General features: G+C 46.6%; 2 protein-coding genes across 5 annotated transcripts in view; one reads left to right on the top strand and one right to left on the bottom strand.

The window, feature by feature from the left end:
- The first annotated feature begins 13 nt into the window (after positions 1–13).
- On the top strand, positions 14–6,858 carry LOC310882603 (CMP-N-acetylneuraminate-beta-galactosamide-alpha-2,3-sialyltransferase 2-like). Its single transcript, XM_083801565.1, has 7 exons — positions 14–1,566; positions 2,577–2,858; positions 3,060–3,250; positions 3,380–3,559; positions 3,980–4,025; positions 4,351–4,470; positions 4,917–6,858. Exons 2-7 carry the CDS (start codon positions 2,589–2,591, stop codon positions 5,082–5,084), a joined length of 975 nt encoding a protein of 324 aa, XP_083657691.1. The 5' UTR covers positions 14–1,566; positions 2,577–2,588; the 3' UTR covers positions 5,085–6,858.
- Positions 6,859–7,284: 426 nt separating this feature from the next.
- Positions 7,285–17,012, bottom strand: part of ERGIC3 (ERGIC and golgi 3) — a 29,622-nt gene continuing 19,894 nt past the window's right edge. For all 4 annotated transcript variants that reach the window (XM_083801561.1, XM_083801562.1, XM_083801563.1 and 1 more), the window contains 6 exons: positions 16,882–16,913; positions 16,145–16,241; positions 14,063–14,127; positions 10,514–10,650; positions 9,488–9,543; positions 7,285–8,181 (listed from right to left, as the gene is read on the bottom strand). In XM_083801561.1, coding sequence (XP_083657687.1) covers positions 8,102–8,181; positions 9,488–9,543; positions 10,514–10,650; positions 14,063–14,127; positions 16,145–16,241; positions 16,882–16,913 — 467 coding nt within the window. In that variant the 3' untranslated portion in view covers positions 7,285–8,101. The remainder of the gene's footprint in view (positions 8,182–9,487; positions 9,544–10,513; positions 10,651–14,062; positions 14,128–16,144; positions 16,242–16,881; positions 16,914–17,012) is intronic.

Raw genomic sequence — 17,012 nt, 5'->3', positions numbered from 1 at the left:
CCTGTGAGCCTGCTGCCAATAAATACTAGCGCTTCAGTGCTCTGTGTTGTGCAGGGCTGTTCTGGTTTAGGTTTCTATCTCCTTCCCCTTTGCCAGTCCCTCTCAGGCATCAAACCTCCTCATGGGCAGCAGAGCAAAGCAGGGCTGACCTCCCCTTGAGTGAAATCGGAAACAGTTCCGATTGCATGGCTTTTCTCCGTAGGCTAGCTTTTTCCAGTTGCCAAGGCACATTTTACAGCCTTCCTTACTCCTTCCTGAGCCCAAATCCTGTCCAGGTGACCTAAAGAAACCAGCCGATGAGGCACCGGGTGCACAAGGCTGTTGAGACCTCTGTGTTTTCAGCAGAGGATGAACTGTCCCAGCATAACCTGCAGGGTGCAGGACGGCAAGTCCATGCCAGGCATCTTCTCCCGCCTCCAGAGGTGTGATTTTATGCTGAATTGCCTGATTCGGGCCCTGGGAAAGCAGTCAGGGCTCCCAGCTCAGGCATGACCTATGGCTGCAGCTGCGACAGGAAGCTAGAGAGGCAGCACTGCCGAGGTGCGGCCCAGCCCCCGGCTGATGCCACCATTTGCTGTGAGGCTCCGGGCTCCATGGCCACTTCCTCTTCCTGCAGCGGCCGTCACAGCCTGCGTTGAGTGCTGCTGAGTGTGGCGGTGTCACCTCTGCTCAACTGCGCTCAGAGGCACCTCCTCCAAAACGAGAGGGCCAGGCGACCGGGGGGATCACAGCACCCTGGGAGCCCCTTTCCCATCTGCGGGTCTGGGAAGCAGCCTCCCTTGGGACTGAGTGAGGCCAGGGACAGGTCTATGGCTGCTGGTGTGCCCCAGTACCATGGCTGCAGTGCACTGCTGGGTGTGGGGCTGGGGGCATTTCAGCTGCCACAGGGGTGTGGGTGGCCCTGCTGCAGAGGTCACGTCAGCAGAGCGGGGGCTGTGGGAGACTGCTTGTCCCTGCCACCCACCCCACAGGGCCCTGCCCCAAGCCTCTTGCCTGCGATGGGTGACTGCAAAAAGCTTCATGAACTAGTCACTGTGCTGCCTGATTCCCCTGGCTCTGGGCTTAATGGAGCCGCTGGCACCGACTGTGTGGCCCTCAGCCAGAGCATCCTCCCTCAGGGGCTGCGGGTTAATAAACCCAAGACTGCAGGCTCCTGGACCAGCTTCCCTCCTTCCCCGGGTGACTGCAGGCCTGGCAGGCGTGTCGGAGGGATGCTCTGTGCCTCCATCACAGCTGCTGGTGGGGGGGCACAAGCTGACATCGCAGGCTCGGCACTGGGGAGTCTTTGGGGTGCAGAGCCGCCATTTCACGGCCAGCTGTGAGGCTGCACTTCCTGCACAGACGTGGCTGCGCTTCCGGCGTGCTGGCAGTGGCTTGTGCGCACTTCCCCTTGAGAAGTAACATTTCAGTTGCCTGTGGAAGGACCGGCAGGGAGTGACTGCCCAGGACCAGCCAAATCTCCCACCTCTGCTCTTGGCGCAGACATCCAGGAGGAGCGGTTTTGCCGTCGGGGGCACATTGCGCAGGTCCATTTTTGGGCAGCTGGCTGGACACCACGGAGAGCAGGTATGTCTGTGCTGCAGAAAATGGTTATTGTGGAGACATGAAGCCAGTGCTCACCCGTGGTCCTGTCTCTGGCCTGGATTTGCCTGCAAGAAGGGGGCTGTGGGGAGCATAGAAGCCCCCCCCCGTGAGGGGCAGGCGTGTCCGTCAGCCTTCCCAGTACAGTGGTGAACCCCCAACCTGCTCCTGACACCAAGACAGAGGCTGTCCCGCTGTCCTGCTGGTGCACTCACGTGGCTGCTTGGCCCATGGAGTCAGGTACTGAGATGCTGGGCATGCTGTGAGGATGAAAAAAAAAAAAAACACGTTTTAGTCTGACTAGCTTTATGTGAGTCTTTTTAGATGGAGGACAGGAATGTCACTTGCAGCTAGGGCTGTTGAAGAAAGGTGCACGCACACATACACACACACACACACACGCACGCACCAGGTACCACTTCTTGGTCCTCCCTGCCGGTGGAGATTTGGTGCTCTTGAAGCCTCAGAGTCCCTGGGCCATCAGGGAGCGAGCGCCTGGCCAGCCATGCAGCACCTGCATGCTCCACTCCCCGACTGGTGGCGGGGAGGGTTCCTGCAGGGAGGCTGCCGGGCTCTCTGCCCGCATGGGGAGGTGGTGTGGGAGGTGTGGGAGCCGCTTTACTGGTACACAGCTTCCGCTCCGGAGAGAGCCAGAGGCAGGCTCAGGGCTGAGATGAAGAAGCTTCGCCACCACTCATCCGTAGCATCATTCACAGATGCTAAAAGTGCAGCAGGCAGAGCGTGGCGCCTGGCACAGCATGTGTTGCCAGCTGGCCCTGACCTGACCTGCGTAACTGTGACAGTGTCGGGAGCAGAGCACAGCAATAAGGCCATTGAATAGTTTGGAAAGGAGACCCATATTTCAGGTCTATAGTGGGAAGGTGAGCGGCGAAGTGGTTGCAGGATGGGACCCCGGTGTGTCCCAGGAGGCTGGGCAGAGTCCTGCTCCTGCCAGCAGTGCCACTGCCACCAATCCTGGTGCCATCTCGCTGCAGGTGGCATGAGGGATGCAGTGCCGGAAGCGCACGCAGGTGATGCTGGCCCTGTGCCTGCTGCTCGTGCTGTGGCAGTCTTTCCAAGCCTCCATTTCTGGCCTTGGCCACCTTCTGTTCACTCCCTCCCTCTTCGCTGCCCGTCGTCCACCCCAGCCCACCGCCCGCTGCTCCCCCAGCACCAACACCTCCGCCTGGTTCAACGCTCACTACAACGCCGCCGTGGGGACCCTGCTGACAGGCGCAGCCCACGAGCTCTCCCCAGATGTTGTTCAGTGGTGGCTGGTGAGTGGGTGCATGGGTGGGTGCTTGAGGGCTTTCCTGGGCTCCCCAAATATGCGTTCAGAGGGTTCTTCCATGCCCATTGCCCCCCCTCCCCCCATCCCCCCTCCCCATCCCCCTCATCCTTCTCCATTGCACTCAGGGAGAAGGGAGGGCTCCAGGCTGGGGGGCTGATGCCATCTGTCCCTGCCTGTGCTCCCCCAGACCCTGCAGGGCCCCCCCAGCAGCACCCAGCTCCAGGCCATAATCCAGGAGCTTTTCACCGTCCTTCCGGCCCCGAAGGGAAGCGTGTGGGACCCATCCCAATGCAGGCGCTGCGCTGTGGTGGGCAACTCAGGGCGGCTGAAGGGGTCCCGCCACGGCCCACGGATTGATGCCCACGACTGGGTGCTGAGGTGGGTGACACAAGGGTTCACATCCCCTCCTTGCTGCTGGCCAGGGTCAAACTACATCCCTGCCCAGCAGCCTGGGTCTAGCATGGCATGTACCTTCATAATTGGACATGCCTTCCTGCTCTCCCGCAGGATGAACAGAGCCAAGACAGCAGGCTTTGAAATGGATGTTGGCACGAGGACAACCCATCACTTCATGTACCCAGAGAGTGCGATGAACCTCTGGCCTGGCGTCCACCTTGTCCTAGTCCCCTTTAAGCCTCTGGACCTGAAGTGGGTGACCAGTGCCTTCTCCACAGGAGAGCTTTCACAGTGCGTCACCTCCACTGTCCTGGGGCCTTGGGGATGGGATCGCTCATGCTGAGGAGCCTGGAGCATGGTGTAGGAGGTGAAGGGCTCGGAGTCCCTTGTCAAGGGCTCTGCCCCCTTCTGCACTGCAGTGTGGGGAACCAGGTGCTGAGAGGCCCCCACAGGTCTTGGGCATCCTGCATCCCTGTAGCCCCATGAGCAGGATGGTGTCTGTCTCCGCTGCGGAGCTGTGGGCTTGATGTTTCCCTTTCCAAGGCCAGGCCAGGGGACACCATGGGGCCAGCCCCAGGGACACCACGGGGCCAGCCCAGGGGCTGGGGGCTGCCATTGGGCCAGGTGCTGGTGGTCACAGCACACCAGCTGCTCCTGAAGGATTGGCAGCTCAGGTGTCTCACACTCATGGCTGTCCTCTGGCTTTTGCAGCACCTACATGAGAGTGAAACAGTTCATCAAAGCTGACAGAAACAAGGTAAGGGCTGGACAGGCACCTAGTGAGCATCCCCCTCTGCTCAAGCACCTGATGCTGGGGCTCTGGGACAAGGCGGATGAGGGCTTGGTGGCCACCAGTGATCTGGCATCACTGTTGGCTGTGAGGTGACCCCAGAAGCTTCTGCAAGGCAGTGCAGGATTTACAGCCAACTCCTCACAGCCAGGCAGAGACTGGGCTTGTTTCTTGGGAAGGAGGCAGCAAGTGGGGTGGGGGCAGAGCTGGCAAGAGGGAGGACTCGTATCTGTGCTGGTGGCAGGACCTGGCTGTCCCATTTGCAGCTCATTGCTCCTCTGCCCTTGCTCAGGTGCTGATCCTGAACCCGGCTTTCCTCAAGTACATCCATGAGACCTGGCTGCAGGGCCACGGCAGGTATCCCTCCACTGGCTTCACAGCGCTGCTCTTTGCCTTGCACGCCTGTCAACAGGTGAGTGCAGCCACAGGTGCTCTGCTCTCATGGGGAGAAGGCTTTTCCTTGCAGCTGTGGGGAATTTCCTTTGCTGCAAGTTGTCTGTCACCCCTCGTGTCTTTTTTGCTGGGTCTGGATCCAGCTCCCCTGTAACACCACGCTGGTGCAGGGAGGCTTAAACTGGATGCAGCACTCAACCCACAGCCTCCCAGTGTGGAGTGTGGGTGGACGTTTGTGGCCCTCAGCTGCTGGCCACACTCTTGCTGGTGGAGCCCGGGACGTGGTCAGCTTGGCTGTGCCCCCTCACCCCATCCGTTTCCCCCAGGCCCTAGTGCTCCGTGCCCAGAGAGGGCTTCTCCCACTCTGCAGTGATGGCTCTGCAAGAGGGGGAGGCAGGCGCTCGCTGCAGGCTCTTGGGCTGACCGAGTGCCCACGCAATGATGGCTCTGCTGGCCTGCCCGCAGGTCTCTGTGTTTGGCTTTGGAGCAGACAGCAAAGGGAACTGGCATCACTACTGGGAAGAAAACCGTTGGTCTGGAGCCTTTCGCAGGACGAGGGTCCACGACGCTGATGTTGAATTCAGCCTCATCCAGAGACTGGCAGCTGAAGGCAGAATTTTATTCTACAAATGACATATATCCAAGAAACTGAAGCCAAGCTGTTAGCACAAGAACTGGCTGCCGGCAGCTGGCGCAGCTCTGTAGCTTGCTTCTCCCCTGCGCTGCTGTGTGCCTGGGCTGGCCATTGCACCTGGCCAGGGGTCTTGGTGTTGGTGCTGGGCCCACCAGCTTGGCTCTGCGAGCACGAGTGGCAGTGGGAGCTCAGTTTAGCCAGGAGGATGTTTTCTGCAGGTCCAGGTCTTCACCAACCAGGACACCAAGGGGCAGAAGTGGTGCTCACTGCTTGCTTTCAGAGCTCTAAGACTGCGTGGGTTACGTCCCAGGGAGGTTGCAACTGTGGCCACGTTCACGCAGCCGGCTGTGCCAATGCATCTGTCCATGTGCTGGGGCTGAAATTTCCCCCCACTGATGGCTTTGGGGGAGGTTTATTGCTGTTCTTTGGGCAGGCAGAGACGGGCATCTTCCCTTCCTGTTTTTTTTTATAACTAAGGAGTATTTTCATATTGTATCAAAGGAGACTAAGACATGAAAAAAATCAAGTATGCTAAGTCTGAATACAGCAGACTTAAGTACAGCTGAAATGATCATATGTTGAATAAACTTTGAAAGCACACGTGGAGCTATTATTATTTGTTTTACTGAACTGCTCTAAAAAGACAGTGCACTTGATCTCAGCCCTTTTCTGTACAAAAAGATCGCAGACCCTGAAGCCTGAGCTCCATGAAATAGGTTTCCTCCTCCAGAGCAAGATTAGCAGAAGCTGCAATTGCTGGCGCTCTGCCTCCCTGACCAGGAACAAAAACAAGCACCTCCCCATGCTCCATTTTTTGCTGATGCACTGGAACACACACTCCCTGTTTTGCAAGCAGGCTGCTAAATTCAAAAGCTTTAGCCACTCAGTCCAAGCAGATTCTTTTAAAGCAGTTGCAAAGAAATAAATAGTTTTTCAGATGTCTTCTGAGAAACATGCCAAGCATGGGACTACTCAGACCCCTGCTACTCATTCTGCTCCGCAGAGTGCAGTGACCAACACAGCAGTTTGCCATTTCCTTTCAGTCACAAACATGAATGTCCTTGAATCAGACCAAGCTTTGTCATCGTTACATCATATTAGTAACTTGGAAAGTCACCAGATCTCAACTGCTCATCAGCTTCCATTTTATAGGAGAAACCTGTTATCGTCCCTGATCTAACCGTTAGCTTCACCTAATTTCTGCCTCTCCAGGTAGAATCCCCATTTCTGTGCAAGTTTTGCTTCTCCTTTAAGGAGCCCTCAGCACTTTCTATGCAAACACAGTACAATTAAACTGCCATCTCTCTGCTCTATCCCGTCTGCAGACCAGATGCTGCTCTCTGTTATCTGGGCCCCCAGAGAATGCAAGTCTTGCACTTACCCTGCCCGTCGCCTTCCTTGTGTCTTCTCCAGGTGCTAAGCAGTGCTCTGTGTGATGCTCTCCACTGGTTTTCTGAGGTTTACAAGTAACTGGCTTTCTTGCCAAAGTCAAGTGATTAGCTGCTTTAACAGTGAGTTAAACTCTTACTATGTTATTTTCACACTCTTGAGTTAAACTCTTACTATGTTATTTCCATTTATTTTCACACTCTTGATTATTCTTTCAAATTTAGTTACAAACCTGTGTGCTCTGATGAGTGACTGAAGGGCCTAGAGCAGTTCAGCTCACTTTTTGTTCCCAGTAACACAGATACTATCTTCCCTTCTCATGCTGCAGTAGAACAATATGACCCTGACCTGACGGACTTATTAAATATCCTTGTTTCAAATATATTTCTTACAAACTCATTTTTTCTAGCTTGGAGATTAATGAGTCACCTTATCCACACCTCAAATCGCTTCTCCCCCTGACTGAAAAACATAGTTTTTTATAGTACCTATTTTGAAGGTCTGTTCAACTAATTAAAAAACAAAAGCATCATTTGATTCTGTGCCTGTCATACTCACCATGCACTGCTGGAATAAACTGTACCAATCACTCAGACTAAGTTTAGAGTAAACACCAAAGTAAATTTAGAGCTGAGATTTAAGAGCACTGAGTCTGTTTTGCCTCAAAATAAGTCAGGAATTCATATATTTTATTTTTGCCTTCTTGTTTTCAATTTTCTCCCACTATAGTTTTACATACCAACCACTTCACTCACTCATAAGTACTCAGAAAAGTAGATCATTATAAAGAAAAAAAAATCACCATCATAATATCTTCACACTCTCCCACATTGCAGGTATTTTTTATTATAATTTCCAATTCAGTACCAGGATTGGTTCAAATAATTTAATTATTCTTCCAAATGCTTTACCAAAACACAGAGGATGGATTTTATTACAAAATATAAACAGAGGGGAAGTGCAAACACAATCCAATTTTAAAATTATTTAAAACTCCAAACACTTTTTTTTCCTGAAACATTAACTTGCATCTTTCCTAAGAGCAATGTGAAGCATCTGCAATGCCCCATCATACAGAAAGCACATCCCGAGTGCCAGGTCTCATCACATTGCCCTGGACAGCTGGAGGGAAAGCACATGGGATTCAGCACATTTCCACAGAGATCTGGCATACACTGTCAGCACATTCAGAAACTTTTTAAAGAATAATTTAAAAAGGATGGATGGCATTGCCAGAAAGTTTATTTGATGTCAACTTCAATCCATCGCAGGTCTCATGACAATATAGTACATTATTCCTGGAGTCAAAAAGAATGCAGTATCTCCATCAGCTCTTTCGGGGGGCAAACTGGATGAACATGGACTGACACAAAAGGGCTTTTACAGTAGGGTCTGCACAGCCAGACAAGATGGCTAATGAATCTTTACAGCAGCAAGTTTCAAGCAGTTCAATCCATAAATTAATGCCAAACAAAGGATGATGAGACATTAAGAGCAGTTGGGGCCATCTGGTAATTCCAAACCTCTTCTCACGTGCACTCAGAAGATCACATATATTTTGAAAATCCTGTTTAGTTCTCCTTACAGTTTTTTTTTTTTTTAATGTGTGGGTGAGGTCACTGCTTATTTATATTGCCTTCCCGAGTTCGATTTTCTTCTGGATGGCACGTGCTGAGTGATAGATCAAGGAGTCAATGAATCCTGCAACTGAAAGGAAAAATCAGATCAAGCCAGAGAAGCCTCAAAGAGGGATCAACTCTCACAGAAAGAAAAAAAAAATCCTTCTGTCAGTGGAAAGGAATTCAAGTTCCGCCAAGACAGAAAGCAGCTGCTGCTGCTCAGAAGACTAAAGTCTTCATCTCATTAGGAGAGACAAGATCCAGCTTGCAGGGCAGAGGTGACCATGTTTCTCCAGAAAAAGATCACTCAAAGTAGTAAAAATGAGGCAAAGATGAATCACATATGCTTACCAATGAATTAGAAAAGTTTGGAAAAGAAGCTGATTCTGCAAACTTTATATCATTCTACTACCACCCTGACCCAGCTTGCCAAGGGAATGTTTTCCATTTTTTGTTTGTTTCACAGTAACCTTAAAAGTAAGCTCTTCTACCTGATAAAACACGCTGCCCTTTACAGATGCCCCTTCTAGGAGATTGCAATGATTACCCACCAAGGACACAAAATAAACTGATGCTTTCGTACTTTCTGCAGTATTTTCCCCAATTCTCTCCAGCCAGTACACTGAAGGTGCCTGTTAACTCAGTGCTTGTTTGTGACCACAGAAAAGGTCTACTGCACCCCCAAATCCAGACAACCCTGCATCTATCAAGGTGGCTTTCACAATACAGGAACTCTGAGCTCCTGCCTAGCTCCCTCTCTTTTTCTTGAGGGTACACAGGGTAACTTACACATTGAAAATACCTTTGCCAGTAAGCAAAGATATTTTCAATGCCTTTATGAAGCTTCATTTTTATTTTATTCAACAATCTAAGAAAGAAGTGGTTACTTGGCTCTGCACAAATACAGACATTTTAATGCTAGTTAGAGTAGCAGCTAAAATGGGAACTGGTTCTTCTACTCTAAGGTTGGACTAGATGATCCTAGAGGTCTTTTCCAACCTGAATGATTCTATTACTGTAGAATACAGAACTACTAGTCTTGCTATCCGGTCTTTCAGTAACACCTGTGGTGACTGTCTTTTGCCCTGAAAGTATTTCTACTTGTGGAACCAATTTGATGCTCTAACAAAAAAAGCTGTTACACAGCTGATTTGATCTGTCCTCTAGCCAAGAAAACAGTACAGATTTCAAATAGCATATGAAAGACCACATTACTTGAAAACAAAATATCAGATACTCCCATAGCTCTGTAGAACATCTTGTATCCCCTCCTGAAGGCTGAAATCACCTTTCCCCAGTAGACAGGGGTTTATCACCCGCCATGAAGACTCTAGAAAGAATAAGACGGCAAGTGCTTACTCCTTAGAGAGAGAAATAATTTAAAGGTGCAATACCTGTAAATATGCCACCAACAATGGCACAAACTCCTGTGAGAAAGTGTGTGAAGGGCCTAAAATGAGGAAAAGAATTTGAACAATCAGCACGAGCTCACTATGACAAGTAACAATTAATACAAACCAATTCATAATTATCATTATATTAACTATACTACGTAAGCATGCATTATATAAATATTAACAACTGACAGTAGGTTCAACAATTAAATAACCCCTGTTGGCTACAGGATGACGTTCATCACTGAAACTTAGTTACTAAGAAGCACCACCGTATTCAGTGCACTCTAATGAGCTCAGTGGCAGCCCCAGGAAGCAAGTACTGAATTAATAAACCTAAAGGATGGCATTTCATTGCTAAGATTTCAGCCACCTGTGCTCAGACAGAATACACAGACTACTGTAACAGAAAAAAGAAATCCCTAAGCACATATTAATACATTGTAAGGTATAGGATTTGGCTGTGCAAAGCTTTGACAGCTGCAACTCCTTCCATTTCCCTGCAATTACAAACCTATGATTAAATAAGGACCTGGAAAGAAGCACCAGGTTACACACTGACTACAACATGAAGAAAAGCTACAGCAAATGCAGAGTAAGTAAACAAGTTGGATTGGAGCAGGTGCCACTACAGGTGCTTGTAAGGTGTTATTGGACAGTGAAAATGATAAATTGCATTTGTATCTATTGGTCACATTGGCTTTGCTATATGAAAGTAGTTTTCCTATTATAAAAGGCTTTGAGGAAATTAGCCTAAACTAAGAAGCATTATATCAGACTTCTATACTTCTCCATCCTCATACTGGATTAAAACATTCCAGGGAGTATTGGAAAATCCCAAATCTGTTTTAGATGTTCACAGTAAAAGGAACTGCACTGGGGAGTGCCTCATCCTCTCTGCTGACTGTCGAGGAGCTTGGCTGACTCTCAGGCATCTGTAGTCACATCTAAGTGAGGACAGTGTTTTAAGCTATGCAAAATGACAAAATCAACACAATGAACGAAATACATTGAAATGTCTCTTACCTGTGTTTCTCTGTCAGCTTCACCATCATGGGTGACAGTTCATATAGCACAAATACACCAGGCAGACCTTGGTCTCCTATTAGCCCGTTGGCTATTTTCTCATGTCGTGTAACTGAAAACTGGTTAGTCCTTACCACCTAGCAGGAAACAAAAGCAGCAAGCATTGTTTTGTTAACAAGGAGTAGCAAAGGCTACTAAAACACAAGTTCAGTGAACCACATCAGTGTTGTCCTGCCCCCTCAACTTGTAGGGTCCTGCCAGTAGTCATGGTGCTAAGAGTCATAAGCAGCACCATCAGAATTAGGTCTATTTTTACTACAGGATATTTATTGGCTAAATCCACATTTAGCCTAAAGAACAAGCTATGCATCAGTCTCTAGGCTGGATTGTTCTGGTCTCTGCTGGCAAGTAACTGGAATAAGCTGTTTTTCTCAACCTCAACCCGAAGTCCATGTCAACCTCTGCCAATCTGCAGTCCACCTAAGCATGCTTCAGGAGCCGGCACTTATGTACAGACTGGGGACAGGTTAGATTCCTGTGGCGCTGATCTGTTTGACTTCTTAAGTCTATTGGCTTAGCTTTACCTTGTGCTGTCACTCTCACCATTTCAAGTCCATAAATACTGTAACAGCTAACTCCTGAGACCCTCTAAGAGTCAACATTTGAAGTACTGAGCTCCCACACAATCTGATGAAGAATCATCTCCTCATATGAAGCATCGGGAGACAATGTTGAATGCTGAGAGAGGCCTGCCATTAGCAGATGAATTTAAACAGAAATAGCAGGAAGTGAATGTTCAGACACCATTCTGTGAAGCATAAATGGAATACGGAAGAAAGGGTATCACACAACCCTGGTATCTGCAGTTTGAGAATGCTATATACGTTCAAGAGTGAGGAAAGAAATAATATATAAAGGCAGGAGAGCTTTAGGGCGACAGAAGGATGAAGATCACTCAGGAGAGCTTTAGGGCGACAGAAGGATGAAGATCACTCATCTTTGTACAAATCAAAGATCACCCTGCTATATTCTTCTGTGCCCTGCAATTCTTCTACAGGTTGTTTATACCATTCCTATTCTTACAGGAAATAAATTGAGTTTCTATAAAATTAAATTATGTTCTGTCATCCCTAATCGGCTATCTGACAAATTATAATTAAAGTTGAAAAAGATGTTATCCAGTTTCTTTATCAAATTCTACATTTGGGGTTTCCAAGTACTGACTGTCTAAGACAGGTCATGGTACACATATGGTAACACACGTTGATCCACAGTTACCAGAAGTACAAGCATCATGGTTTGCATGGAATCCTCTCCTGGAGACTAAAAGCAATTATTTTGACAGAAGAAATCCTTTGAAAACTGAATGATGGATCTACATGTGAGATTTCCTCTAGAGAATCATAATCCATGGTATACCGGGAGATGGTTACAAGAACAGGGCTCCAAATTAACTATCCCTCATACATAAGGAATTTAAATAATTCACAAAAACTGCAGAAGCATCCTGAATCCAAGTAGAATGAGCTTCAGATATGGTCTGAAGGTTCTCTCAATATCACCTCATAGCAAGTAACTTCCATCCAACTTCCAGGAAAAATGGATGGGTCCAAGAAAGGCAGGTATTTAAAAAAGAGTGGTCCACTTAAGGATTTATCACGAGAACTGATTCCTGCAAATAGCTTCAGTCTGTAGGACAGATGAAGAAATACAGCTTATGTCTACCTCTCCAATGGATTCTGTTATATTGTCCCGCTCACACTGCTGTAGGATAGTTTTGCTTGAGTGTCTGTATTGCATCTACTGTGGACATGTGGCTCCTCAGATCTGTGGTTCCTACAGTCTCTGACATAACTAATAATTTGCTGGTGATATAAATTCCAAAGTGCCTAAAGCAATATGAAGGCTGTGTTGACATGTAGTAGTAGTATGTTACTCTGACTGCAAGGATGTATGCTGCATGCCTGAGAATGGCAGCAGTTTGAGCAAAGAGCAGGAAGGTGTAAGGGCTCCCAGTGTTGTGGGGTTTGTAGAGTGTTATAAGACTGCATGACAAGGGAGTCAAACTCATGGATAGTTTCATCCATGTGCAGACCAATTCTTGCACTAAACGAGCCCCAGAACCACACCTGGGGTTCACCTCAGAGGAAACTAGTTCAGTGTTAAAGCAAAGCTGGGAATGGACCATGCATATAGCATAGGAGATACAGAACCAAAGCCTGGGATGCAGTAGGGAAGCTAAGCCATTTTGTGCGTGAATGCACACAAAGGTATTGGGGCAGATGGTATTTCTTCCTCACAGGGTTAGATGAGCACACTGGGTACCAATGGTAGTGAAGTCTACACAACAGTAGAGCTCTCACCTCTCCTGGTGTTCACTTTGCAATAGAAACAATGATTTCCATCATTCTCCTGCCCTAAGACTATGGAGGGGCCTAGATTGTGATAACTGTCATTGTTTTTTTGTTCCTCTGTTTTTTTAAGAAGAGGTCATCTGTAGCACCCAAGATACCCTGAAGAATGACAGCAACCAAAGTAAATGCTTCAAAATGAATGAAAGAAATTACAGTTGTTCCTGCTGTCTCAGGTGGGTTAAGAATAGAGCATATGTTTGTCGCTGTTCTCAAGATCTTCATCTCATCTTGATATTTCTTCAGAAATTTGTTTATCTTAGCCATCCCAAAAGAAGGACATATTCTGAAGGTGGGACTGGAAATCTAGCCACCCTCTTTTGGAGGCTAAAGTAGAGTTTTTAAATTGGAGACAAGCTCATCTTGTGTTATTCTCCAAATAACACTTTTAGGATCTCGTTGATGCTTTGACTTCTCCTGAGCAGACACTAGGAGGGATTCATGAGGGAACAATGAAAATGGTATAGTCACTTTGAACTAGGTGGGATGGAGGCTGAAATCTGCTTAATCACTGTAGCAACATTGTAGATGACATTACACCATAGAAACTTGCTTTTGCTGAGGCTGCAGTACGAAGGAAGTTGAATAATTTGTCTTGCTTCCACCAGAGGTCAGACATCGTCAGAATCAGAATATGAGGACTAAAGTCTGAAAGCTTTCAGTTGCTTTATACGGTGAGGAAGTGAATTATCTGCTATGTCAAAAGAAGAAAAAAAAACTAAGAACCATGTTTCAGATCTGCAAAATGCCAATTAACCCTACTGAATTACTGCTTATGTCTTGTATAGAGTTGGGCATGAGAGAGCTGAAGCCACCCAATACATGTTTGGAATAAACAAATATTAAAATATACAAAAATAAACTAGGAGAAGAAAAATACGTCATTGCACAGAATCTTGCTGGGATCCTATCCTGTGCTGCAGGCTGTGAAAAAGAATTGAGCTGAGGCTGCTTCATTTCTTGCACCTATGGTACAGGCAGAGTGTTACGCAGGTATGACCACAATAGATACTGCTATTAAAGTATAACCTCATCTCCTGTTTAAGTGGGTGTATATGTAACAAGAAAAGACAGAAGAATAACATGTAGATTTATGATTTTTATAAAAAGCCAAAGCAACAGGAATAAAGATACTTACTTCACCGTCTACCTTCATATAAACTGTGGGGACCACTTTGACAAAATACTGAAACATCATGGACGCTACAAGCAAAGACACAGAGATATGATTAATAACTGTGATAAATGGTGAAGAGCTGGAAAGTTTATCTTACAAATTAGTTAGGCACAAACTGATTTTGTTCAGGAATATATTTTTGTGCAATAGCTACTGGAGGCTTTCAATGACAGTAAAATTACTGCCTGACATTAGTTTTTCCTTTTTCCAAGGTGAATATGGTTCCTGTTCCAACTAAAACTGAAACAACCAGCATTTTCACAGAATCACAGAATGGTTAAGTTGGAAGGGACCTCTAGAAGTCATCTGGTCCAACCCCCCTGCTCAAGCAGGGCCACCTAGAGTAACTGTTCAGGACTACATCCAGATGGCTTCTGAAGATCTCCAAGGAGGGAGACTCCACAACCTCTCTGGGCAAAACCTGTGCCAGGGCTCCACCACCCGCAGAGCACAGTAGTCCTTCCTGATGTTTAGATGGAACCTCTGTGTTCCAGTTTGTGCCTACTGCCTCTTGTCCTGGCACTGGGCACCGCTGAAAATAGCATAGTTCTGTCTTCATTTTTTCTTCCCTTCAGGTATTGATACACATTGATAAGATCCCCCCTGAACATTCTCTTCTCCAGGCTGAACAGTCCCAAACTTTGGCCTAGGTGAAAAACTTTTTTTAAACCACTTATCATACTATAGTTTTTACCAGTACAACTTCTTTTTGAAAATTCTTACTCTACGACATGAAAATCTTTATATTTAACAGCATCGTCCTACAAAAACATACTCAACTCTAAATAAGCAACCTATATCAATTTCAATTAACACTTAATCTCCTGATGACAAACATCAAGTTTCTACAGGATAAAGAGGAACATCTGGATCAGTGAATAGAAAATAGAAGTAGAATTCCTTCTGGTACCTCAGACCAGCCAGATCCTTCAGTTCTCTTAAAAAAAATGGAAGGTAGCGATCACTTTGAAAATCAGTTTTCTCAGAAATTCCCTAGAGAATATTACTCATCCATTTCTACAGAAGTAATTCTCACATATAATATCCTTAGCTGGCATGCAATAAACATAAATTTGACCTGCAATTTACTTCGCCCACTTCTTTTCTGGAAACACCTTCAGTCTTAGTAATTCCTCAAGAATTTGCCAGCTGTTTAGCTGATGCCCAGCATGGAAAGCTTTAACCTACAGAGAATTTTACCAACCAGATACAGGTTCCCTCTCATAGTTTGTTACTCCACAGAAAAATAACAGCATCATGGCATCCTTTCATTTTTCTGTATTTTATTTTAAGCACTACTCTTTGATTTGGGTACAACAATTAGAATAGTAAAATAGTTGGTGAAAAATTTTAAAGAACAGATTCAGGTAGGATAACAATCCTACTACCATCTTGAACCAAACAACTTCTCTCTCCAAGCCTTATTACGTAACATAACCTCAAGTGCCTACAAAGACAAAGTTTGCAGACTCCAGTGGATCTAAATAATGTGACTAATCTCTGGAGTGGTATATAAAGTAGGTTTGTATGAATAAACCAAGATTACAGTTTGAGCAGCAGTGGCTTAAGGAGAGAATTGTCAGAGCTATCCATCAAAGATCAGCAATAGCTAATCTTCAGCTGTTACAGTTTGGTAGATCAAGGTCAGACAGATACCACAGCTCTCCATCAACCATCCATTAGGCTTTTTTTCTCTCCTGAGGCTTCTAGCTATGTATTACTGCACACAGTAGCCAGGCAGGGCTCTCCCTCATCTACACATATTGTAGGCGTTTAATAATAATGTGCTGTACCTTCTGTTGTATCTCCATAAACACTGAAAAGAGACATCTTTTGGAAAGGTCACAAAATCAAAACAAAACACGTAGGCCAGTTTGTTCTGGCTGAGTGGAAGCATCTGTTTCAGAAAGAGCACAAGGCGGAGGGCTCTGAGTTTTACACAGTGCTGTCAGGGTTCTTGTTAAAGACTAGGAACTTTGCTCCTCTTCTCATCTAACTCATTAATACAGACACTTAAAAAGATTTCTCTTGGTTGGCTCTTACCTTGCTGTGCAGTGACATCTGTCCCATCCAGAGGATTCACGATGCCTGGATAATCCCTTCCAAATGAGAGATGTTTGATGTAGTGCGTCATATTGATCTGAAACAGAAATGCTAATAACTCAAACAACTGCACAGCATCCTAGTGGCACGGCAACGGGCCTAAAGTTAATTATTTGTATATTTTTCTGATTGTTGCTCTGGCAGGTCCTCCCTTACTCTGTACTTCCTAACAGTGAACTCCAAAGCACTTGCTCTTCCTTTTTATTTATGGGAGATTCCAAGATATGGATTCTCCTTTTCCTGTTTGAAATCCCCAGATCTTGGTGCCCTTGCCTCCCATCTGCGGAGCAAGCTCTCCCACCCCCACCCAGCTTTCCACCACTCTTTCAGCTGGTCAGTCATATAGGTAGGGGCATCGTCTGCCTTCCTCCCAGTACAAGGTAAACTCCAACAGATCCAGCAGTAGTTGTGAAAACGTCAATTCTAAAAAGCTGGGAAGCACAAATTAAAGATCAAGACAGCCTTAGGAAGACAGAAGCAGGCTTGCCAGGCAACAAATGACATTCCACAACACACTTTTAGGGCCCTGTGTGAAAGCAGGTTCCAGATCATGCACATATTGGTAAAACCTAAAGACAGCTGGGATCAATATGCTAAGATCTCAATGTGGCAATGGCAGGGAAATCCAGAAGGAAAACAGACTGAGAGAATTGGGACACTACCTGGAGAACACTTACATTATCAAGTCCGAAGCTCTGGAGGTCATGTACTGTAATAGAAAAATAGTTTAACACTATAGTTCAGACTACGATATCAAGCTTATCTATTTACCTTATTTTAGCTATAAGGGAGCTCCCCTTATTCCCAT

This window comes from Anser anser, assembly GCF_964211835.1.
Source record: "Anser anser genome assembly, chromosome: 16".
Classification (NCBI taxonomy): domain Eukaryota; kingdom Metazoa; phylum Chordata; class Aves; order Anseriformes; family Anatidae; genus Anser; species Anser anser.
The sequence above is the reverse complement of the archived record's forward strand: the minus strand, read 5'-3'. Positions and strand labels throughout refer to the sequence as shown.

Excerpts from the sequence above, each read along its gene's own strand:
- LOC310882603 (XM_083801565.1), top strand. The coding sequence starts at position 2,589 with ATGCAGTGCCGGAAGCGCACGCAGGTGATGCTGGCCCTGTGCCTGCTG. Across the intron at positions 3,251-3,379 it reads GCCCACGACTGGGTGCTGAG|GATGAACAGAGCCAAGACAG; the intron begins GTGGGTGACACA and ends GCTCTCCCGCAG. Across the intron at positions 4,026-4,350 it reads TCAAAGCTGACAGAAACAAG|GTGCTGATCCTGAACCCGGC; the intron begins GTAAGGGCTGGA and ends GCCCTTGCTCAG.